Consider the following 25,111-nt stretch of genomic DNA (forward strand, 5'->3'; position numbering starts at 1 on the left):
CTGAAGTGCTAAACAGACTCGTGCTGTGGATGTTAGAGCTGACCCTCAAGCTTCAAGGGATATTGATGGACTGTGTTTGCTGCTTCCCCCATCTCCCTCTTCTAATTGTCAGGCAAACTGTACTTCAGATTCTCTGTAGGATGAGTTGTTGTTGGAAGCTATTTTGAAAAGAACTCTGCTATAGAACTGTGGAAAAATGATGAGATGCTAAAGTTTTATCTGGGAGGTGGCTCTTAGTAACCACTCTGACTTCCTCCAGATACATATTTCATCGTGTCTTTGGCTATGAATTATTTTCCTCACTAGGAAGTCTCACGAAACTTTAGATAACTGTGCTTAGCCCTATTACTTCATTAATTCATAGCAAAAAGTAGACTCACAGCTGGAAAATTCCCTGTGGAGAACCCTTCCTTTGTTGCTGCTGAGTCCAAACATGGTTTAGATGATTCTTCCAGTTCTGGCTTATGTGATTGGTATTTTTTACTCCTGTTTTCTCTTTATAACACCATTCTCCCAAATAAGATACAGAAAGCAAAGGTCAGACTGCAGTTCTGTTAGCAGCAGGGACATTTTGCAGTGCACTTTTCAGAGGTCATTGTCTGACCCTGCCCTGACCTCTCTAGGTGAAGTCCCCTCTGTAGTGTGCATATTTGCATGTGTGGTACAGTCTAATGAAAAAATTCATGCACAGAATATATTATAAGATTGAAATCTTCTCTAATTATATTTTAAATCATAAGATTGGTGACATTTACCTTTCACCATGTCATTTTCTTTTTCATTTAGTGCTTCAAGCTAGTGTTCCCCAAACTCGGTGCTGCTTAAAAAGGCTTAATCAAATAAAAAAGCTTATTTTCCATCCTTGGCTTTACACCTACAGTCCTGATAGATTAAAGGAAAAAAATATTAAACAGCTTTGTGACAGAACTGAATAAATATTCCTAATCATTATATGCATTTTAAAATTCGTTGTGTGTTTAAAATCCAGTGAATTTATCTGTGTACAACATGAGCTCTTTTCAAGAATATGCAATTACTCTGTATTGAATGCCAAACTCAAAATCTCATAAACAAGCTGAAAGAATTGAGCTGTTTATCTCTCAAATTGAGAAGGCTGAGACTACTTAACCTTCATGGCTTTCAGTCAAGGGGCAGTGCTTTTAAAGGGTGAGGTGGCTGACTTGGGTAAGGATAAACATCCACTCAAGGAACTCAGGAACTCAGTGTGACTATGATAAAGAATAGACGGGGAGATGTGGGAAGAGGCAGGAAATTAGGCTAAAGGGAAAAAAAAGAGTGGGTCTCATTTTACACTGAGAGTAGAAATAAAGGAAGAATGAAATCTGCATGATTTTTTAAAAGCCTCAGGTAGGTGGTACAATCTTAGTCTTTAACTTACATGTACAAGTGTTCAACACTTACAGGGAAGCTGCAGTACACCTGAACGTTCATTGTGGCCACTGATTGATGGGAGAACCCACAGAGAGTATGTGCATCTTTCTGTTCCATCAAGTGGATGTCCTTGAAAACTGAACTATGAATCCAACATTCAAAAAGCACCTGGATCTCAGGAAAAACAAAATGAATCTAAGGACCTGTGGTTATAAGGGAGTTTAATTGTAAAATCTCAGCCCCTTGAAATGGATCCTCTGCACAGAAAATGTGTCTGGGAAATTTGTCAGAGAAAGAGGGCAAACCAAAAAATGTATGTGCACTGTGGATAAGCATCTTAATTACAGTAGCTGCCATTGTGGCTATGCAGTATTGCCCCTGGCAGAGGCCTAAAACCTTTACCAAAATAGTAGAGAAAGCCTTAATGAAACCTTACCAAAATGGATTTCTTACTGAGTTTTGTAGTTGTGTGTTCAGGAGAAAGCAGAAATGAGCACTTTATTTGGTGTTTCTATGTTTTCTCTGTGTGTCGTAGCCATGTAGAGTCCTCCTCGTCTTCTGTAACGCATCAAATTAATTTTGCACAGGCCAAATTATACAGTTTTGAGGTTTTATATGTAATAGACTTGTAAAATATTTTACAGCAATGCAGGGCTTGGGAAATGAAAGCAAATATTTGCTGTAGCTAACAAACAAGATGATATGAATACACCTCTGTCAGTTGATGATGTATTTAAGCTGTAGGCATGCTGCCTGATTGATATTTAGTAAAAACTCCACTATAAACAGATGGATAAAACACAGGTGTAAGAGCTAAAGAAAAACCCCCGGGTTTTTTTTCCTCCTTTAATACTTGTCAATTGTGTGAGCTCGTTGCTCTACATCTCAAGCTCACCACCTCTAAAAATACCTTACTTTTACTGAGTGCTTTGAAAAGGATGAAAATTAATGAGTATTTGTTATGATTGACTGATTAGTGACAGTATTTCTATTAGTAAAACTTGAAAAGAGGCTTAATAAATATCCTTTTCAGTCCTTTTACCCTGTGATTTTCTTAGCTTTCTTGGATCACTGACTTCATTATGTGACATTAGAGAATGCATTCTAAAAACTGCTAATAAAGCATATATGTATTCTGCTCCTATTGCTTCCCTTTCTGCAATTCAAACAGAATGTGTTCTCATTCAAATTGAAACAAAGATTAATGACTACCTCACTAATGTCCAGTGATCTGTTATGGGCATTGAACAGCTTTATGTTCAATTCTTTTTTCTATAAATAACTAGTGTTTTCATAAGCATGTGATGGTGGTGTGAAGTTTAAAAAATACTGAGCATCGATCTGAGACAGCTTACCTGCTCCTGGGTATGAGAATAGCTGAATATCTTTAAGAGATTAGAGAAATACAAAATATGTCAAACAGCACACCTACTGCCCTTCCGAGCTGCTTTCTTCAGTTTAGGCTACACGTAAATAAGAATCAAGTAGAGCATTTCAGAATAAGAATAACTTGATAGCTAGGATTTCTGGCATCAAATTGGGTTGGATTTTTTTTTGTTAATTTCTTTATATATATATATATATGTACACACTGAACTTTCACATTTCAGTATTTAAAAAATAAAGCTGCTGGAGCAAACTGTTTCTGTCCTGCAAAACATTTTGTATTCTATATTGAGGTGAACCTGAAGCCTTTCAGAGTTACCATCTTGGGAGAGCCATGGCCACAAATGCATCAAAAAGAGTGTGGCCAGCAGGTCAAGGGAGGTTCTCCTCCCCCTCTACTCTGCCCTGGTGAGGCCTCTTCTGGAGTCCTGTGTCCAGTTCTGGGCTCCTCAGCTCAAGAGGGACAGGGAAGTGCTGGAGAGAGTCCAGCACAGGGCCACCAAGATGATCAGGGGACTGGAACATCTTTCATACGAGAAAAGGCTGCGGGAACTGAGGCTGTTTAGTCTGGAGAAGAGGAGATTGAGGGGAGATCTTATTAACGTTTATAAATATCTAAAGGGTGGGTGTCAGGAGGCTGGGACATCCCTCTTTTCTATAGTAGCTAGCAACAGGACAAGGGGTAATGGGATGAAGCTGGGACACAAAAAGTTCCACTTAAACATAAGAAAAAACGATTTCATTGTTGAGGTGAGGGAGCCCTGGCACAGGCTGCCCAGAGGGGGTGTGGAAGCTCCTTCCTTGGAGGTCTTCAAGACCCACCTGGACATGTTCCTATGGGACCTGATCTAGTTTGACCTGCTTCTGCAGGGGAGTTGGACTAGATGATCTCTAAAGGTGCCTCCCAACCCCTACCATTCTATGATTCTATGATATAATATCTGGGACTTCCAGGTGCAGCTATCTTCACTTCTCCAATACACCAGACAAGTGTTTAGCCACCAGATAGTCTGTCGTTAAAGCATTTTGTCAATGTATAAATAAGTAATTTGCATCAGAGCAGAGATGAGATTGTTTTTGTCTTTCAGGCGTGCTCTGTAGTTTTTTTCATTCTATATGTTTAATTAGTGACAGAAAGCACAAAGCCCTCCACAGGAAATCTTGGCACAGTTTCTCTAATATTCAGATAGGTGCCCACAGATTTCAAACCCATCGAGTCAGCAACAGGTTTAACCAAGACAGTGGAGTATCTGTTAAAATATGCTGCCCTTTGAACAAAAAATTTCAAGTGATGCCAAAATCACTGGTTGATAAAACATGCAAACAAAATTCCCAATGAGGGATAATGTTACCAATATATCAAAGAAATGCTCTGCCCTCCCTGATCCACACTTCCTTTGGATTGAATTTTCTCTCAGCTTTGGAATTGGCCTTAGATTTTTCAACCATTATGTAGATACTGAGTGCCACCTTTTCCAAGACATATTTAATAGCATGATGCTCAGATGGTAATTTGTTTCTTATTTACAGCTGTCTGATACTTGCAGATTAGATGTTCCAGCCTGGACTTTGAGTGGCAGAGTTTTGAGAGCATTTTGAATGTATGCTGACATCTTTAATTGAGTTCAGCACATGGGACAGCCTCAATTACTAATTTAATTAAAAAACCCCAAACACTCAAAACAAACAAAACCCCAACAATAACAGAGAGCATGTAATTTGGCATTTTAATTGAGTAGAGCTCTTGTCCATCCTAGTTCAAAGTGTTTCACTCCCTCTAGTTGCTTTGCAGGGACTTGGGGTTCATAACCTGTCTTGTGAATTGTTTGAGTTTGACTTCCCAGGGATGAAGACTAAATTTCTAAGTGGTTTACACATGGGAAGAAAGCAATCAGGATTCTCAAAAGCATCTGCACAACTAATTCCCAGGGGGTTCATCCTTTATATTGCAGAGGGTTTCACTGGGATTTGGGCACCATGTTGTCAGCTACACTGATTGTCACTGCTGTGTTCTCTCCATTATGCTTTGACAAGTAAGCACATCCCTTGCCAGGTGCCATCAAGAAGCAGACTATATCAAGCAATTACTAGTTGCTGAACACAGCAACACCTTTAATGAATTTAAAGTACTATCTCTAACTCTCTTCTCTTTACCTCTTTTGGAATAAAAAGTGAAAAGACCAGGAACACATCCTGTCTTAAGGTAAGAAAGAGAATGACTGTTCTGCAGCAGGTCATGTCTTCTATGTCCCAACCCAGGCTATCTTCCAGCTTCTCATAGAGAGCAGTGAGGAATTGCATGATTAAAACAGTGCTGGAGATTTTAAGATTATTCACAGGGGTTGTGTCACAGGAGGACAATTATGCTGAAACAAAGTGGGGGAAAAAAAGCCTCAAATTAATCTGTGCTCCCTTCACCTCAGGCTGGTTAGAGCAAATTAACTGCTATTGCAAGTAATATGCAAAGTAGATACTCATCATTTTTCTGACTGCAAATACAACAATGTATAAATATTGCAAAAATAGTCTTGAAATATGTTTTGTTAATTATGCCTCTAGACTATTGCTTTCATTTGTAAGCAAGCAAACAATGAGACCCCTGTTCCCCCTTTCCAAAACCCACAAGGCTCTCCACTCATGTCAGTTTGTACCAATTTTGTGTCAGAATAAAGAAGTTAAACCTTCCTGACACGTGGGCACGCCGTGATACGCTTTCAGACTTGAAGGGATGTCTAACTGGAAAGAGAATCTTTCCTTCAAACAGCATCAGTTGTTTTAATAAAAAATATCTCCATTGATAGATCTTAGTCTGGTACTGTAACTATCTTCCCTGCACAGAGGCAGAAGAAGAGGTGTTCACCTCCTTTCCTGCTGTCAGCAGGGCACATGTGATATAGCATACTGAACATTATTGTTGGCCTTTATAGTGTTTCTTCTTTTCCTAAAATTAAAGTGTTAATTAATTCATATATAAAACTAATTAGTTAGGTGGCTCTGAAATGCAACTGTATGCATCATTGTGTGCTTAGTGGCCTTGAGAAGTACTACATGGAGCAGGGGAAAAGTGGCTTAGAGAGCACTGATGCCGTGAGACTGGGTGGAATGCATCATAAATATGTTTGAATTCCATTTTTCATATAGTTTTAATGACATGAGCCATAACTGTCACTTCTATGAGTGTGAAAATTGTCTTTGAATTGGTATTAAAATTTGTGAGGCAGCTTGGAGAGCTCATCTATCAAAGCATCAGTTCATGCTGGCATAATCTAATTACTTTGCACATTAGTATAATCCTATACTTGGCCAGAAAAGTGGTTTCATTTTATGTTTATGTATTTTTTTTTCCTTTTTTTTTCCCCACTTCAGTCATCTTCAGAAGTCATCTTCCTATCTAATTCTATGTAGCATAGGTTGGTATTGAAAAATCATTACAGACATGCAGGTTTTAGTTTCCCCTTCTCCTCCAAACCTGCTACTTCTTCCTCCTTGTCATGCTTAGCTGCTAAGACACCTCTACATTTGCAATGTTTCAGAAGAGTAATCTGGAAGTAGATTTGTGTGCTTGCTTCAAAATTGCTTGTAAAATCCCTTGAGTTTGTAATCCAGGAACTGGATGATTGCAGGTTATGAAGCGAAACATGGGGTGAGGTGGTACCATGCGATCCTGTCCCACAGGCACGTGCACAGCCTGGTGCAGACCCACACAGGGGGTGACTTTAACCTGAGGCTGTATGTCAGAGTCGCTCTGTAGATGGGAATTTCTTCCTTGGGGCGAGTCTTCTGTCCATGAGATTTCCTAGATGTAGACAAGTGCTGGACCCATGAGTGGAACAGGAGGTGGAAAGAAGTAGTAAAATGGCCTTTAGTTTCTGGTTTATTAATTTGGTAATGGTTTCGGCCTTTTTGGGGTTATTTCTGTGCTGTGCACGCTATCATGTTGTGCTTTTTTTTTCCCCCCAGAGAAGAAGCAGCCATGGAGCAGGTGTCATAATCTTATAGTTGAAAGTGGCTGCCAGAGATAGATAAATATAAACTTGCCCAGCATTTATTCATTTATTTATTTCCCAGTATATTCTCTTGTTGTTGTATAGCAGTGATGCTTTCACCTGGCTGGTTGTTTTGAGGGCTCTTTGGGGGACAGAGGGAGGGCTGGATTGGTTTGTTTTGATTTTGTGTTTTTTTTCCAAATAAATCCCTTCAATCATTTCTGGAAATTAATACATATTTTTGTGTTCACAAATTTTACCAATACCTAAACCAAAAAATGAGCTGTGTTTGGAGCAGCAGTAGATACCTCTGTATCAGGTGGCAGCCTCTTTCATCCTGCAGCTCCCCAGATGCTTCCTGCACTGTCTTGTTCAATTCATTACTTATGTTCAAAATTCTGGAACAAGTACAACAAGTGTATTACAGACATAGCTTTTCCATAACATGCTTTGTCATACCAGCACAGATTTTCACTGTTCTTGAAGTAAGACAAGCTTCAGGTAGAAAAGAAAGACAGATGATTTGGTAAATAAGGATTAGAATGATCCACTCAAATGATATGGGTGGGTGTGTATATAGACTTGAGGGCAGCAAGGCCCTTCAGAGGGACCTGACCAGGCTGCCGCGATGGGCAGAGCCCAACTGCATGAGGTTCAACAAGGCCAAGTGCCAGGTCCTGCACTTGGGCCACAACAACTCCATGCAGTGCTACAGCCTTGGGACAGAGTGGCTTGAAAACTGTCTTGCAGAAAAGGAGCTGGGAGTGTTAATTGACAGCCATCTAAACATGAGCCAACAGTGTGCCCAGGTGGCCAAGAAGACCAATGGCATCCTGGCCTGCATCAAAAATAGTGTGAACAGCAAGGCCCAAGGTGATTGTCCCCTTGTTCTCAGTGCTGGTGAGGTGACACCTTGAATACTGTGTCAAGTTCTGGGCCCCTCACTACAAGAAGAACACTGAGGGGCTGGAACACGTACAGAGATGGGCAGCAAAGCTGGTGAAGGATCTAGAGAACAGATCTGGTGAGGAGCATCTGAGGGAGCTGGGGATGTTTAGCCTGGCGAAGAAGAGAGGAGCCCTGATCACTCTCTACAACTACCTGAAGGGGAGTGTAGTGAGGTGGGAGTTGATCTCTCAGTTAATGAATGATAGGACAAGAGCAAATGGGTTCAAGTTGCACCAGGGAAGGTTTAGACTGGACATTAAGAAGAACTTTTTCACTGAGAGGGTTATTAAGCATTGGAAGGGGCTGCCCAGGGAGGTGGTGGCATCACCATCCCTGGAGATATTCAAAAGACACTTTGATGAGGTGCTGAGGGACATGGTTTAGTTTAGTGATGGGCTTGGCAGTGTGAGTGGTTGGACTCAATCTTAAAGGACTTTTTTCCAACTGTAACAATTCTATGAAATGGGCAATATCAAGCCAAAACTTCATTTTAAATAAAGTAAAATACTAAAAGCAACATTTCAGACATACTTCACATTTCAGATATGCTGTGCACTCACGGCAATAAACACCTTCTAAAAAAATCTCAAACCAAACTCATTAATTCTGAGTATTAATAGTTTTTCAAGCCAAATTTAGACGAACAAAGGTGCCATTTGTAATCCTTAGGAAAGGTGAGACATCACAGGAGTAGAAGTTGCCTGTGATTATTATGTGAATAAAAGCTACCAATTTGCTTTGCTGATATTTTTAAAGCACAGTATGCATTTAATAGCAGCATCTTAGGTCACGTGGTTTTGTTTAAGAATATTTCTGCAAAGTATACTTTGGAGTAGTCATGAACACTGCCCAAACTGTACTGTTACAGCCATTTGTGAAACGTTTATCCTTGGAACAGTTGCAATTGTTTTTGAATATTTAGGAGAAAGACCACTAAAAAATGTCAAATATATTAATCCTGATTTGTTATTAACAGTAACAATTCTTTATATAAAGACACAATCTGATTATCCACATGCTGTTCATTGAGCAGCTATGAACACCAATAAAAGTAGTTAAAAAAACAATTAAAGTTGACTGACAGATTCTACACCTGTGGCTTATAGATAGGGGATCTTTGTCAGTATTTTACTAAGAAAAATCAGATACTGTTTTCTTCCAGAGGGGAAATTGTCATATTAATGTTCTCAGCTTTTCATCCAAGTGGATGAAATTTGACTAGTTGATATTAATACTAGCCCTGTGATAAGGTGTAATTTTGGATGTAAATTGAGGATAATAATTTATTTAATTCTAAAATAATAAGAATTTTACAGGACTATAAGCCATTATACCCTTCCACCATAGGTTAACATTTGCAAATACATGAGCGAAATATGGATATTCTAATCTTTGTCTATGAAAACACTGCTCCTCCATTAAGAGCAAAAAGCAGTTCCCCTGTATGTCACAATCATGGAAGGGGTCATTAGGGAATGAGCCTTGCCCTAGGACCATTCAGGAACTCCTGTCAGATAGTAGTTCATCTAACTGGTACCAATATGTTTCGTTTTCTGAATATGGTATTCAACAAATATTAATGAAGGATCAATTAACCTCCACTGAAAACTGCCAGGGAAGACGAGACTGTAAGCTGTTGACAGCAAACTATGTGTGACCATATAGTCTCCATCACAGGCAATAAGTTTGTCTTTTATGAGAGGTTAATGTAGCTTTTGGAAGTTACATGTATTTAGCCATTGCCATGAATTAGAAAGTAACAAAAAGCCTCAGCACTGAAAAAATAACATCTTGAAAACAACTTCTTATCATAGCTTGTCTGAACAAAAGTGACAGTACTGCCAAATTCCAAACAGCTGCATGAACTCCTGAGTTATGCCCTAAATTTGTTATTATGTCATGGTAAGTGTTAGTGAAACAGAAAGCTGTGGAAATACGCCTTAGTTCCCTGTTAGAAGTACTGTAGCTGCTTACTTTGTGGTCTCCTGAGCAGGGAATCCACCTTTGTGTCAATGCTCAGCTGGGAGAAGCTATTTGCAGCTTGGCAAGAGGCATGAAAGTGTTTTGGAAGTGCTCCCAAGAAATGAGGGGCTAGTTGATTGGACTACAGTGTGTGGCTGCAAAAAGCATTCAGTGCCTCATTTTTTCTTGTTCTGGTGTTTTCACTTGGAACAGCTCTGATCCATTCCTGCTGCATCAGGGTATTCAGGCTTCTGATTGGCATATCTATCTGTCAGTGCAAAAAGAATGGATAACAGGATGACTCCATGTGCAACATACCTCAACACAAAATGTGTTGTTTCATGTCCTGTGGCTTGCCATAAAATATTAGAGTACCGTAACTGTTCCTTCTTTTCACTGATATAGGTGCCCGAGTGCACTATGTGCAACACCGTGTTTCCATGCCCCAGCTCAAGTAAAATCACTTTGAACATCCAAATGCATTACCTGAATTAATTCACTGCCAAACTTCCATCAGTATTTGCTTGTTATTAGGTGCTACCTTGTACAGAAACATTTCTGTATTCTTCATAGCATTCAATAATACTTTAAAGAAAAGTTATTGAGAACATTTGCTAAGTAGAGTAGCATACATGGACATTTTTGGACAGTTATTATTTGTGTAACTTCTCTGCCACAGTGGAAATATAACAATCAGAGAACCATAGAATGATAGGGTTTGGGAAGGACATCTAGAAGGACTCTGCTAGTTTCCCCTCGATCATGGGACACGGGAACATGTTCAGGCAGGTTTGGAAACCTCCTGAGAAGAAGACTCCACATACTCCCTGGGCGGCCTGGGCCAGGGCTCCCTCACCTCAACACCAAAGAAAGAAGTTTACTGTGAGAGTGAGGGAACCCTGGCACAGGCTGCCCAGAGGGGTTGTGGTGTCTCCTTCCTTGGAGGTCTTCAAGACCCGCCTGGACATGTTCCTGTGCGACCTGATCTAGGTGACCCTGCTTCTACAGGGGGGTTGGACTGGATGATCTCTAAAGATCCCTTCCAACCCTACCATTCTATGATTCTAAGTTTGGGCTCTCAATTATGGCCATATTTGGAAGTCAAAATTGAAATCCTTCAGTTGTTTATATATTGGTGTTTCAAATCAGCACTCTTTGGCTCTAAATCCTGCCATATATACAACAATCAGTTTTCTAGCAGTTTCATACTAGTTCTAGTGTTTAGGCACTAATTACTAGTAATGCTATGAATAGTTCTGCCTTCCCACTAAGACTAGCTGCTGCAAATTAAAGGTTAGGAGATCAAGAATAGAAAACACTAGAAAGCAACAAAAACACTACAGCTTTCCCCTTGGTGTTATGTTAATCAATTCAATTGTCATTTAACCAAGACTGAATTTATTTTGTAGTGAAAGAATATAATCAAAACCTCAAAGGCCTTGATTTCAGAACAGATAGAATAATGCAAATACAATGCTTCCAATATTATTTTGTATGGATAATGCTTGCTTTTTCTATTAACTTGATAATCCACTGTCTGTGATCTTTGCTTCAGGCCAGACTTTGAGTTGGTTGGTTAGTTTGCCATTTTTAATTGAACTTGCAAGTACAATTTGAGGGAGGAAATTACTTGTTTAGTTGATAGTTAATGGCAACAATGAGCAGCATTTTTTTTTCTTTTCTTGCTGACAAATGCCATGATGAGGTATGGCATCAAATAATTCAGTTCTTGCTGACATTTAATCATGCTCTAGCTAGGAATCTGTGGTGGAGACATTACAGGCTTGGCAGACCCACAGTAGACCGGCAGTGTCCAAATCCCTCTCTCCAGCAGAAGATACTCGATCAGAAACTTCAGGATAGTAGGGCAAGTTCTAATATGTTCAGAATGTTTTACCTTATTCAAAAAAAAAACATTAAAGAAAGGAGGTTTCCAAGTGTTGGATGAGAATCTTGGTTTTATTCATTTTGAGCAGTTAAGGTTGGGGAAGATACAGTTTTTGTTGGGTGAGCATTGAGTACCAACCTGTTGCTGTTCATAGACTGGAGTCATCAATTAGATGGGAGTGATTCCCTAGCCTCCACAGTTTACTGCTTCATCCCAAAGGAAAGCTGCATGCTGAAATAAAGTTCAGCTCTGTCCAATGCTGTCAAATGCAGACAGTCTCATTTCCATTCTATGCTGTGGTAAATAGCCATATGCACAGTTTAAACTGGCTGAGGGATTCATTGGGTTAGCAGCGTTTGCCCATGTAGATCAAAATGAAATATATATGCTTGCCTCTGGCATAAGGTGAAATTATAAGCATGTGTAAAGTTTTCTTTAAAGTATATTCCTTATGTAAATTAAAATTTTATATCTGTATGTTTAAAATATAAATTTAAAGTGTAATGTTTGACAAATTAGTTCTACAGCAAAACCTTCAGCTTCGATGCCACTCATTATATTTAATTACTTTAAACCTAAGCCAAGAGCTTTGAGGACAGTAGCACTAAAGCACGATCCCTGAGCATAGCATCCTAGATGTGACTTTTCATAACTGTAGCAAAAGGAAATGTTTAGATGAGAAGGTAAGAACAAAGCAAGCATGCACTGGTAGTTCCCATTGGCAGCTTCCAGCAATGTAGAATAGCGTGATAAACTCTTCTTACATGAATTTGTGGGAAAGAAGAAATCCCCATCCTTGCTGTTTACTGCTGTTTCATCAGGTCTTTAAATCATCAGTTCTCAAAACTGAGATCTGAACCTTTTGAGGTCTGAAGAGTACACCTCTAATTATAAACGTAGCCTTTCCTCAGGCCTGTCTGTGAAGGAGGAGCCCTGAGATTCCGAAAGCTTGTAAACTGTGGATTTTTGATTAATTTAATGTAATCCTATGTAATGATGATTATTGTCGAATTTTATGTAGAAGATGGATGAGGCAGGTTCTCAAATGCCAGCTATTACTGACATTTAATCTCGTATAGGTCATAAAATACCAAGGCAGGAGTGTTATAATTTGTTTTTCACATTAATAATAAATTTTAAATAAATTAACATTGAAAAAATGCTGTCTTCTTCATTCTCTCTAAATCTAAATAGATAAAGTTGGTTGACAAATCACAGCTTTGAAGACAAAGCATTCTTCTTTTAAAGTGGACATCGAGATTGTGATAGATGTAGGTGATGTAAAAAAACACCCAAGACTTCAAATTTGACAAACTGAATGGATGAGGGAGCACTGGCAGGGGCTGCCCAGATGGGCTGTGGAGTCTCCTTCTCTGGAGACATTCCAAACCCACCTGGATGAGTTCCTGTGGGACCTACTCTAGGTGGTCCTGCTCTGGCAGAGGGGTTGGACTGGGTGATGTTTCGAGGTCCCTTCCAACCCTTAACATTCTGTGATATATTTTTTGGCATTTCATAGTGCCAGATAGTTGGTATAACTAAAATTTCTCAAGCTGTGTTGAAAGGGCCATGTCTCAAACTTCAGAGAAGTGGGATTGTGTTTGGGACGTAATAGCTACCTGTGTCTTGAAAGTCATGTTTAAAAAACAAGTTACTGCTAGTTCTGTCCTGATTCGCTCCAAAGCTGAACTTAGCTCATAGACCGAAGTTAAACCTACTGAGCTCCAGCCTGCTTTCCTGTTAGACCGAGTTTCATCAGGCTGCAAGCCAGAAACACTTTCAGGAATCATCTTTTTTTTTTTTCTTTTTATATCTTTTTTTTCCCCCCTACAAGTACTGAATAATTAATGAAAACTTCCCCCCTGACCCTGCCACCCACAATCCCAGTCTTAGAAAGTCACTTTTTAAATTATCTCTTTGCAACTGAAGGAAAGGGTTGTTTATTAAGTGGAAGGGGAAAAAAAATAGTCTGCATATAATAATATCTTGTGAAAATTAAATAGCTTCAGGTAAAGTACTGTTTTCTTTTTAGGAGCTTCAGTACAATACTAATTAAATCTTGGAAATAAGTCTTTGAATATGTGTGTTCTGCTGTGTATTTGAGTTCCTGTAAAAAGGTCAAGTGGCACCACTTTATTGCTCCAGAAATCATTCAAAGCAGAGTAAGAGAAAAGAATTACATTAAAAATGTATATCTGTAGTTGACTTTGAAGGATAGCATATATGTCAGGCCTTGAGTTTCCAATGAAGAAACAGAAGTTCAAGTCTCAATGCCAGATTTATTTCAGTGCATCTTGTATATTTGATAAAGTATACAGCAGTTGAAATTGTCTAATCCTCACAAATAATTAATCAGGATAATCCAAGAGCCATATCCATCATTGTGTTGTCTGTGTTGTCTCCAGGCACAGTTACAGGTTGAAGTATATCTAACAGCAGCACGTGCACGATTTGGATGTACACACACATTTTAGAACTATAAAAGTCTGTTAGTCAAATAGTTTTGGGTTGTGTACACTGTATTTAATATATTGCAAACGTGTCATGGTAGTATTTGGCTGTCACATTAAAAGTCTACTTAAGTGATGACACAAAACCATGTTACAGGATAGTTTGAGTGTCTTTGAAAAATGAATTTTCTCAATGGATCACGACAGCAATTTGGCACAGCTGTTTTGTCATAAACTGGGAATAATCAATGTTTCTTCATTCTTATTCTAATTGGTGGGCTAGTAGTAACACACAGGGAAGTACATGTACAGCCCTCCAGATTTCTGCATGTGAATGAAATCCAAATCCATACGTTTTCAGATGAGTGGCAATAACCTGACAAATCAAAAACTTTCAGGGCCCTTAATGAATCCATGAATATATTTAAAATGTGGTTTTCATTGAAAAATAAGAGTTACTAAAACTTTTTATGGGGAAGGGAGGGGAAGCAACATAAAAGCTAAAGTTTGATTGTCTTCATAAAATTGTAGATTGGGAATAAATTTCTAAAGTTCAGAGAACATCTTTTTGTTCAGAAGAAAGAGAAATACAATGAAAAGGCATGATTGCTTTTTCTTGTATTGCAGGTAATTACAGGGCTCTAATGAAAGGATACACAATTGTATTTAGAAAGCAGATTAAGCACGTATAAATTTGATATTTGCTAAAGGATGCAGTTAGTCAAGAGTACGTCTCATAGCTGTTATTGTTGGTGGAGGGAAGAACTATTAGGAGAGAATGGGTTTAAGAAAAACTTTCTTTTCATTTTTATCCTGTAGCAAAACCTATGAATTGTGCTTTCATTTCTATGGGTCTGGCCTTTGATTTACTGGCGTGATATTCCAGGAGTGCATTTTTTGAGCATGCAGAGAAACCTATTCATAACAGGAGCACGAAAGAGAATATGGTCATGTTGATACGGATTTGCTATGTATTTACTTTGTGTGGGAAGAACTATAGCTTCTGAGAGAAAATGGAATCTGTGAAAAGATATGATAAGGTAGGAAGTTATCTGTACATCTTACTAACATCTATTATTCCTTGTGCATCCAGGGATGTTAGGCACACTGGAGAGCCATTTGCAGTTCCCTCTCTGCAGAGAAAGAATATTTGCTGGAAAAGGGAGGGGCCAAAATTTTTTAAGAGTCATTATGACCTCTAAAAAGCTTGATCTGATAGGAAGTGAAGGCTTTTATCCTCTCAAAAGTGAAAAGCATCAACCTTGAAAAATTGTACGCAGGGTTTTGTTTTGATAAGCTAAAACAATAGTATAGATGTAACAATGTAACAAATCACAGTCTTGAAGTATCATGTTATATTCACTTTAGAATGTGTCTGAAAACTCTGTATTTCTGTGTGGGTAAGGAAATTACCCACATATACCACATATAAGTAAATTATATTGGAGGGAGTTGATGTTGGTGGCAAAATAATTTGCCTTAATACTAGCTGTGTGTCTATAGATGGACAGTTTTCATAGCAAAAATATAGAGAAGAAAGTAGCTGCAGGACTTTTCTTTCTCCCCCATGTTATGCTGCTCTATTCAATAGTGACTCCACAGGTTATGACAAATTGTAGCTGTTTTAGCAGTGAACCAGATTAGCATCTTTTTAACCCATCCCCAAATTCACCACTGCTTACCCTGTTTGGTGCCCAGGTCATCTCGTTACTGCAAATATGAAAACTCTGCTGATGATTTCCCTGTAAAGAGAAAGATATGGCATTACAGTCTCCCCTGGGGCATTTGGGCTGAGCTTTTGCTGATTTTTGCCTGCATTCGCTTGTGCAATGGGAATGAGTTGTCTAGAATTCCAGAATACTAGGAACATTTGGAACATATGTCCTCCCTTACATTGCAGAAATCACAGAGGAGCTTTAATAGAATTTCACTCCTATGAATCACAAAGTAAAATCCACTCAAATTGAAGTGTGGCTGATTTATTTTGCTTTAGATGCAGATTACAAAGAAAAGTACTGAATCCAGAAGTCAACTTAAACATCAACAGAAGGGAAAATGACCCTGGGCCATGCTACAAAGCATACTATTCATTAAATGCCATGTCAATTAAATCAAATCACCTTCATTTTGATCGAATGCAGGAGAAATCAGATACAGGGTTGTGTGGCAGTCCCTTTCTGAGAATCCAGTAAATAGATCACCTCATAGCATAAGCTTGAATTTACAAGCAGGAAATCGTACAGATGTTTTCACACATTCCTTTTAATTAGGTTTTTTCTGATCACCTCCTCTGAAGAAGGTTCCCTGTTCCGCACAATCCCCATGATTTTAGTTGTCTGACTTTGTATCTTTCTGTGCCTACAACTTTTCCCACAGTCTTATCTGCTGCTACTCAATAACAATGGTCTTCTCATTAGATTTTAAACCAATTAAATTGCCCCCCATTTCTCCAATTCAGAGTTTTTCTCCACACTGTAATCCTTCTTCTAAATTAGAAAAAACCTCTAATTTGTTGTCACTCATTTATTTTCCCAAGATCAAGGGAATATCTTTAGTGGCTTTCTGTCTTGATAATGGTCCTTCCAGTGTAATTTCTGAAAATTAAATGCTGCTCTTTCTACTCTTAGCTCCTGCTGAAGTATTTTATTTTAATGTAGATAGGTCTGGTTTGCAGCAGTAACTTTGTCTAAGAAAGCAGCTTTCTTTCCATAATTCACCTCCGATAATATTGCATTGTCGTTAACTCTGCCCTGTGAACCACCAAGCTTTCTCTCATTCTTCCTTTCAGAATGTGCCCCAGCAGATTGACTTTAAGATAGTGAACCTGTAATTACTTCAGAACATCCTTTCTGGTACTTCAGCTTAAGGAGAAAGTACTTCCCTTTAATTGTGTGTGCATTTGTAATCTTTATCTTTTTCCTACCCAGCAGTGGTGGGAAGAGAGAAACAGATGAAGAGGCAAAAAATGTTGTTTTGCCATTTGACTGCTATGTGGCAGCTGGCACAGATTGGGCCATGTTGACAGTAGTGTTAACGTGGGAGTTTTTATCTCCATAGGACACATCTTCCCTCCTGCAGAACAAGGAAGGTGTGTCATTTGGATATATCTATGATGAACATGTTTTGGTACCCGAGTCTGTTTAGCCTCTTTTGCATTTGCTCTTAAACCACAACATACTGTCAGATATATAATGGATTATTCTTCGTGCTTCTGTCCTGATTGAGCATGCCTGAAACTGTGTTCTGCCTCTCCTCATAAGGAATCGAGGTTACTGTGCAGTATGTGCACTGAAGCAGTGCTTGAGGTTTAAAAGCCAACCTGGGAATTAAAGGGGCATTAAGAATTGGGAATAGGCTGGCTTGTGAGTTACACAATGAACAGTTTAGAATTCTGGACATGGTGACAAGTGTACCTGTTCCCTATTACAAAGAGTAATGAGAGACTGAGGAGGGAAATAAAGAATAAAATCTTACAGTAATAACACAGGAATACACTCAACTGCTTCATAATTCCTTATAACGTTGTTCCATTCATGGGTGGTGTTTTTAATGCCAAAAAGTTGCAAAAATGTGAAATTTTGACCCCCAAATGTCTGATGGTGCTTTATGGTGTTTAGCTTCTTAGGTGCATGCAAAATTAAGAGTTTTCAGTCATCCAAATGTAGCTTTAAGAGGAAAATATATTTCATTCTTGGCTAATTAACGAGGTGGATTATGAATGCGGTGACTGAAAGCTTGGAAGACAAAAGCAAATGACAAGAGAGAAGCTGCTGGGCAAAACCAGTGGTGATAAAGGAGTACAATGTTTGGCAGCAGACATTAGCTCTCAGGGTCTGAAAAGAAGTTTCTATCAAGGACAGATGTCTTTGTCAGGAAAGAATTGCTGGCCTTTCGAGACCCTCTGTACATGTTTTCAGGGCCTGGTAATGAAGAAAAGATGAATCTGTGACCACTGGAGTGAGAACAGGGATTGAGAAATTCACTGTCTTGTGATGACATTCTTCTCTTCTGGAATTAGTTTTATTTGGTAACATGACTTCATTGTTATTTGTAATCAATTGGGTTTGTCAGTGAGGATATTTTTAAATGTTGCAGAGATTTTGGTGCTCGGATCTGGAGGGAATATTCCGTGTCTTTTCCTAGTTTGAAACCAAACTCTTGTTAGCAAAACTTCAGCCATAATTTTTAAAGACTAAGTTATTAAGCTATGAAACAGGTCATGTTGGAGAAAGTCAGCTTAGACGCTGGGAAATCAGCAGGAGGAGATGCACGTACTAGCTGGTGAGAGGGTGACTGTAAATCAGCAGTGTAATAGAGCTGTAAAAATAGCAAATGTCATTCAGTGATGGCTGAATCTCCAGCTGATGGGGGGAAGTTACAGTGCCATCATACAGACACTGGAGAACTCCTCTCTGGAACAGTGCATCCAATGCTGACCGTGCTTGTTCAATAACATGACCTAAAATTGGAATAACTCCACAGAAGAGCAATATAAAGAGCCTGTCTCGTGGGATGAGAAAGATTGACTTTCCTTGCTTATCACTAAGTGGAAGAATCTGATTGCGATCTGGAAATACCTTTGGAGGGGAAGACAGGTGAAAAGATTTAAGCCAAAGAAGTGTGCTGCAAAAATCACTATGTGTAATTTAGCCTTGAGGACATCATAGAATCAGAGAATGGTAGGGGTTGGAAGGGACCATTAGTTATTAGATGTTGTGGATTAGATTAGTGTTCCTAACTGCTGGAACAACAATTAAACCATTGTGGAAGGGCTTCTGGAGGGAACATTGTGTCAAAAAAAAAAAAAAAAGTGCTTTTGTGATTTTGAAAAAAAAGAGTAGTTTAGGATGGCTGCAAAGCACCTGTACTTGACCGAGGAGATGACCCTTTTTGTTCTTGGTTATCAATGGGCAGAACGTGGGGTTTGTACTGTTTCTAAGAGCCAGGAGAATATTCATCATTTCTATTCACAAAGAAGCCTATAGCTTTCAAAGGATAGCACACCTTAATAAAAGCCAATTTGGTGCCAAAAGTTTGACTCTTTTATAGCAGCCTCAATTAGCATCCTCACTGGTAGTCTGAGGAAATAAAGACTGTAATGGAGAGGACTCTCTTCTTGTCCCTCTCACAGTTGTCCCTCAAGGTCAGTACTAATGCAGAGTGCTTGGGCTGTACAGGGGAATGCACACCATCAGCATTGCTGTTGAAATTGCTCTGTGAATTGATACGAGATTTCACCTCCCTCTGCTAAAAACGGATAGGCAAATCCAGCACCATTTGTGAGCAGAAAAATTAGTCTTGAGCTGAAATAAATGCCACTGCAGTGTATCCTTGAGAACTCCCAAGTGTAATTGTGGCTCAGCTTGGTGTGATATAAATGCAATTACGATTTAAACCTAATTCTAAAAAATCTGCACTGGTCTTTAAATACAGAATTGCATTTCAAGATTACATGGTAAAGCATTTAATTTCCTAATTTAATTTTCAGAAGACTTTGATCATACAGCAGCAGTTAGGCAACTACTTTCTTGTTCTGCCTTTTTCCTCTGTGTTAACAGATAAAGTTATACTCTTATCATTCTTCAGGAGAAGAGTCATGATTTTTAAAATGAAAAAAACAGGTCATTTACAAATGAAGTCATCCTACCTTCATTAGCACAATTGATACTAATACAAAACAGAGATTTAGAACACAAACAAATGAGCCCCCCATTGCTGGAAGCTGGAAGAGGATCTTAAATTAGATACTCTTTACTGGATCTTCTGTTATTGACATACCAATGTTTTATTTCATGTCTGATCTGAAAAGAGAATATAGTTGTAAAAGGCAATTAATTATTATTTTGGTGGTTGCTCTCTGTGTGTTGTGTATTTGTATACACACAGGGATGGGGAAGTGGTGTGCCTTGTCACAGCCATCACAGCTGTGTGATTACAAAATGAGTTTTATCTGAATTATTGAATCTTGAGATACAAAGGTCCATTAAATAAACTCAATCAAATCCCTAGAAGATTGTAGACTAGAGTATACATAGCAACTTATTTTAAACGTACGGTGTGCTGACTCCCAGGGACCTGGCAGTGTTGGTGACAGCAGCTGAACATGAGCCAGCCATATGCCCAGGTGTCCAAGAAGGCCAAGGGCCTCCTGGCCTGGATCAGGAACAGTGTTGACAGCAGGAGCAGGGAGGTGATCATTCCCCTGCACTCAGCTTTGGTGAGGCTGCACCTCCAATACTGTGTCCATGTTTGGGCCCCTCTCTACAAGAAGGACACTGAGGTGCTGGAGAGGATCCAGAGGTGGGCTACCAAGCTAGGAAAGGATTTGGAGCATGTCTCAGGTGAGGAAGAGCTAAGGGATCTAGGACTGTTTAGCCAAGAGAAAAGAAGGCTCAAGGGAAACCTTCTGGCTCTCTACAGCTACCTGAAAGGAAGCTGTAGCGGATCTGTTCTCCTCAGTAACAAGCAATAGAACAAGAGGAAACGGCCTCAAGTTGCACCAGGGGAGGTTCAGGCTGGATCTGAGGAGGAATTTCTTTGCCGAAAGGGTTGTGAGGCATTGGAACGGGCTGCCCAGGGAGGTGCTGGAGTCACTGTCTCTGGAGGGCTTTCAGACGTGGATGGATGTTGCACTTAGGGAAATGGTCTAGTGGCTGATAGGGCTGGGACAAAGGCTGGATTCAATGATCTTAAAGATCTCTTCCAGCTGAAAGCATTCTATGATTCTATGACTTTGTTATTGCTGATTACATACATGCATACATAAACAGAAGTTTATATACATCTATATACACACAGTTTTTGAGTTGTTTTTGTTCCAAATTAAACATTTGCTTTGCAAACATAATTTCTACTTTGCACATCATCTGTAGTATGCACATTTTGATTTATACAGGCCTGAATGTTAAGTATGTGGTTTCTAAAGTGTTCTTAAAGTACAGCTGGGATACAGAATTACAGTGAAGAACATGACAAGAATTCAGAACTATTTTGATAAATAGAAATCCCTGTCAGGAACGGAGTTATCCCTCGGGAATGTTGTAGGTAAAGTTTATTCTGCCTTATGGCCTGCTGATGGACTACATGACCTTTCAAATTCTCCTCCAGCCCTATTTTATGATTCTGTGATCAATTCATTGTGGCATTTGACAGCTGCTGTACGTGCACTATAGATAATTCTACTGCCTTTAATACTTTTAATGATTTTTTAAACATAAATTTACATATTTTGCACATGAAGCACTTTTAAAACACATTTTCAATTTATTCTTATTTATTTGAAGATGGTAATCGTAAAGGTTATAGGTCTCATTGGCTCTTTAGCAAATATGTGTTCTTTCCAGCCTGGAACATATTGCAATGTTCAATTTCTATGAAAGATTACAAGGCTATAAATTACTACTTGTTCACATAAAGATATTTCAGGGTTTATATACCGTTGATCCAGTGTTATTCCCATTAGTGGTAGTAACTAGGAGATAATTCACTTCATTTGGAAAATGATATCCTGATTCTCAAAGTAGTTTTAGGAATCAGGGTATTCTTTAGAGCGTGTTAAAGTCACGGCAAGGTGGTCTTCAGCTCACAAGTGTAATTTAGCCTCACAAGTAGGTAATCTTGTTAAAATATTGCCAGGTTAATCAAAATTGATTTGTGAGTACTAAACCCAGTGAATGTTAATCAAGTACCAGGTTAGAAAGCTTTAGGAGCGGTTTTAAGTCTTTAATAGTCTGCCATTATTCTTTGTTGGTATGACTCATTGCATTTGTGGAAACATTTTAAAGCCTGAATGTCCTTCCAAAACTGGATACAAATGCACTACAGACCAAAGAGTCTTCTTTATAAATATGTGGTGACAAAGCACTGGAACAGGTTGCCCAGAGAAGTTCTGGGTGTCCCATCCCTGAAAGTGTTCAAGGCCACTTGAACTTGAATGGGGCTTTGAGCAGCCTGGTCTAGTGTATGATGTCCCTGCCTATGGCAGGGGATTGGAACGTGATGATCTCCAAGGTCTCTTCCAACTCAAATTATTTCGTGATGTTTTGAAAAAACCCAGCAGTGTGGATCACTGGATTTGTTACATCTCATATGCAATGAGTTGTTCTCCAAACCATCAAGTGCTTTGTGGTTTGGCCACAATTTATTATTTGTACCTACCTTACCATTTTTTATACATAACAGTTAAAGAGATATGTAAGATTGAATGTAGCCCCTGTACATATGAAAACCATACATTTAAAGGTAAGTATTACACGGTGTGTCTGTGGTGTGAGGAAATGCATTTAGAACTCCTTTATGTTCCATGGGAAAGAAAACTCAGTGTAACTGTGAATTGGTTTGAAGACAACGCTGATTTTTTTGGTAATGGTATGATTATCCATATGGGTTATTGATAGGTGAACCCCTTGAAATGATGAAGAGCAAAAACTTACTTTGCACACTGCCACCGGGAGCTTTGTGATCTGCTCACACCCGTTGAAACTTACATCTTATTTTCTTTCAACAGAAAGCTTTTCTTTACAGACTACGGGAATGCTGCCAAGGTTGAGAGATGTGACATGGACGGAATGAACAGGACGTGGATAGTAGACTCTAAAATTGAACAGCCAACTGCTCTCGCACTAGACCTCATCAATAAATATGTGTACTGGGTTGACATATATCTGGATAGCGTGGAAGTGGTTGACTATCAAGGGAGAAGGAGGCATACAGTAATTAAAGGCAAACAAGTAGGTATTTATTTGCAAATTAGTAAAAAAGTAATGATATCAATAAATGAACATACATAATGTTACGGTAATCTCATGGGTTTTTCCCTTTTTAGTTCACATGCATTAGGCACTAAAAGGTCCATCTGCATGTTTGGTTTTATTTGACATTTAGCCCATTTTGAAACCTATGGAAGAGCTTTTCTGCAGTGTCTCATTATCAACACCCCATCTAAGTCACACTCCACATTGTAAAAGACTTCCAAGAGGGAAAATATGGGATGATGGAAAGATACTAGGGGAAAGAACAGATCCTTGCCAATTCAGGAAGAAGAAACTAACAGCCACAAGAACTGAAAGAATCAGAACAGCAAAAGCTATTCCCCTGTTCAGACCAATCTGGATGCCCTTAAATCACGTTTTGTTGATGGCAATGATTCTTTTCCTAGCTGATGTGAATGTTGGGAGTCATAAATACAAAATCTGAGACTGTGTGAGTCTTTGAGAAGGAGTTATTGCTGCTTTATCTTGGAGAACGGGGTAGTAGGTAGCAGGGAAGGGCAGGGCTCCCTGGCTGTTCTAAGACTTATGTAAATGTATAATTAGCAAAGACAAAACTTTCCTCCTTGCTCCTTGGACTCTCAGAGCTGGTGTGGCTGCCATGAGTACATTTGCTTTTGCCTGAGCTGAAACAGTGTATAAAAACATGCAACAGGACAATCATTTTACCTGTTCTGCTCTCATTCTTTGCTTGCTTCCAAGTAATCACTGTTTGGAGACAGCTGGTTACAATAACAACCATTTAAAAATAGGCAGAAAAATGTGACAAAAACCAGTCTAGGTCACCTGGCTAAAAAGCAAACACCTTCATATATTTCACCAGATTACTCAGTTTTTAGCCACTTGTTCTGGACTTTTATTTTTCAGGTAACATTTTGGAATAGAAACTTAAAACCATTTTCAGAAGCAACTAACAAACACTTTCCCAGGCTTGTAACTGAATTTTACTGCTGCCATTGGAGAGATGCTTGTTCTTTCTCTTCCTTCTGAAATTTAGATGCAAAGGAGGATTCTTTTAAAAGTTTCAGAGGGAATCTTTCTTCTCTAACTAGCTAAGAAAGGAGTCTGTTTCCTTCAATATGGGTGAAGGTATTAAGAAGTTTGGCCTCAATTGTCACTGCTGTCTCTAAATTACAAGCATATGGGTGTTCTTTCCACTCAAATGAAAAATGGATAATTTCACTAGGTTTTGTGCCTGCATTGGCCAGGTTTTTCTGTAATATAATGACTGTTACTCCAGGTTTACTCCTCATTAGTCCAAGGAAACATTAAACCAGAAAACTATTCTCAGTAAATGTAGGGATTCAAGTTTATTTCTTAAGTAAGTACAAGCATATCGAAGACATGCTTTGCAAATGAAATGGGCTTTTATGATTGATGGCCTAGATGGCTTTCAAAGGACTATTCTTTGTAGGAAGCACATTTCCATTGATGCATAAGATAGCTGGGAAGCTCCACGAGATGTGAAAATCAACAAATGCATCTATTAAATACAAATAATTGAGTCATCATAAAGTGCATTGTAGAAAGGTCACACAGTTTTAGTACTGTGAATATGGGAAAGCTCTCATGGGAGTCAAATAATAAAGCTTGACACAATGAAAATGGGGACCAAAGTATTATAGTGCAAAGGAGAATTCAGCAGTTTGCTACAGATGCATCACTATTTTCAAGGCTATTTTCTTATCCATCTTGGTATAATTGATTGAATTTCTGTCAGGTCTTAATCAAACACTTCCATTGAGCTCAATTATTTGTATTTTTTTCTTCCTGGCAAGATTTAACCAAGGTGAGGGGTAATTTCCAGAAAGGACTGATGTATTTGATATATAGTTTTGTTTTTGGGTGGGAGTTTTGTTGTTTGGTTGGTTGGGTTTTTTTTTGCTGTCATACATCTGAATTTGTGAGTACAGGAGAGAAGTAAATACTTTGTGGTGAACAATTTATTGATTAAACTGGTAAGATATTCAGCCTGTGAATATTAAACATCTGCCAACAAATTCTCTTCAATTTGTTCAGCTTTCAAAATTGCCAGGGACACATTGTGTATTTTCTAAATCTGCAAGTTGAGCCCAAGTGCCAGATCACTGAACACTTCACATTCAAGCTGTGGTTGGCCAACTAACTCACGTTAGGTACTTTTTAGTCAACCTAACCAGACACATCACGGATTAATACAACCTTAGAATTCCCTTTTTGAGAAACAAACGGTATCGTGTGACTGCAACCAAAGACAGCAACACAAAAGACACGCAAATATAGCTGAGGAAATCTATTTATTAATCCATTTATTTGCTGAAGAAAACTTCCAGTGGGTGTGTCTTGGACTGT

General features: G+C 38.8%; 1 protein-coding gene across 1 annotated transcript in view; it reads left to right on the forward strand.

The window, feature by feature from the left end:
- The window catches only part of LRP1B (LDL receptor related protein 1B), a 556,160-nt gene that overhangs the window by 253,254 nt on the left and 277,795 nt on the right, over nt 1-25,111 (forward strand). The window contains exon 9 of the mRNA XM_062005148.1: nt 22,519-22,741. Coding sequence (XP_061861132.1) covers nt 22,519-22,741 — 223 coding nt within the window. The remainder of the gene's footprint in view (nt 1-22,518; nt 22,742-25,111) is intronic.

The sequence above is a fragment of the Colius striatus genome, chromosome 11 (genome assembly GCF_028858725.1).
Source record: "Colius striatus isolate bColStr4 chromosome 11, bColStr4.1.hap1, whole genome shotgun sequence".
Taxonomy (NCBI): Eukaryota; Metazoa; Chordata; class Aves; order Coliiformes; family Coliidae; genus Colius; species Colius striatus.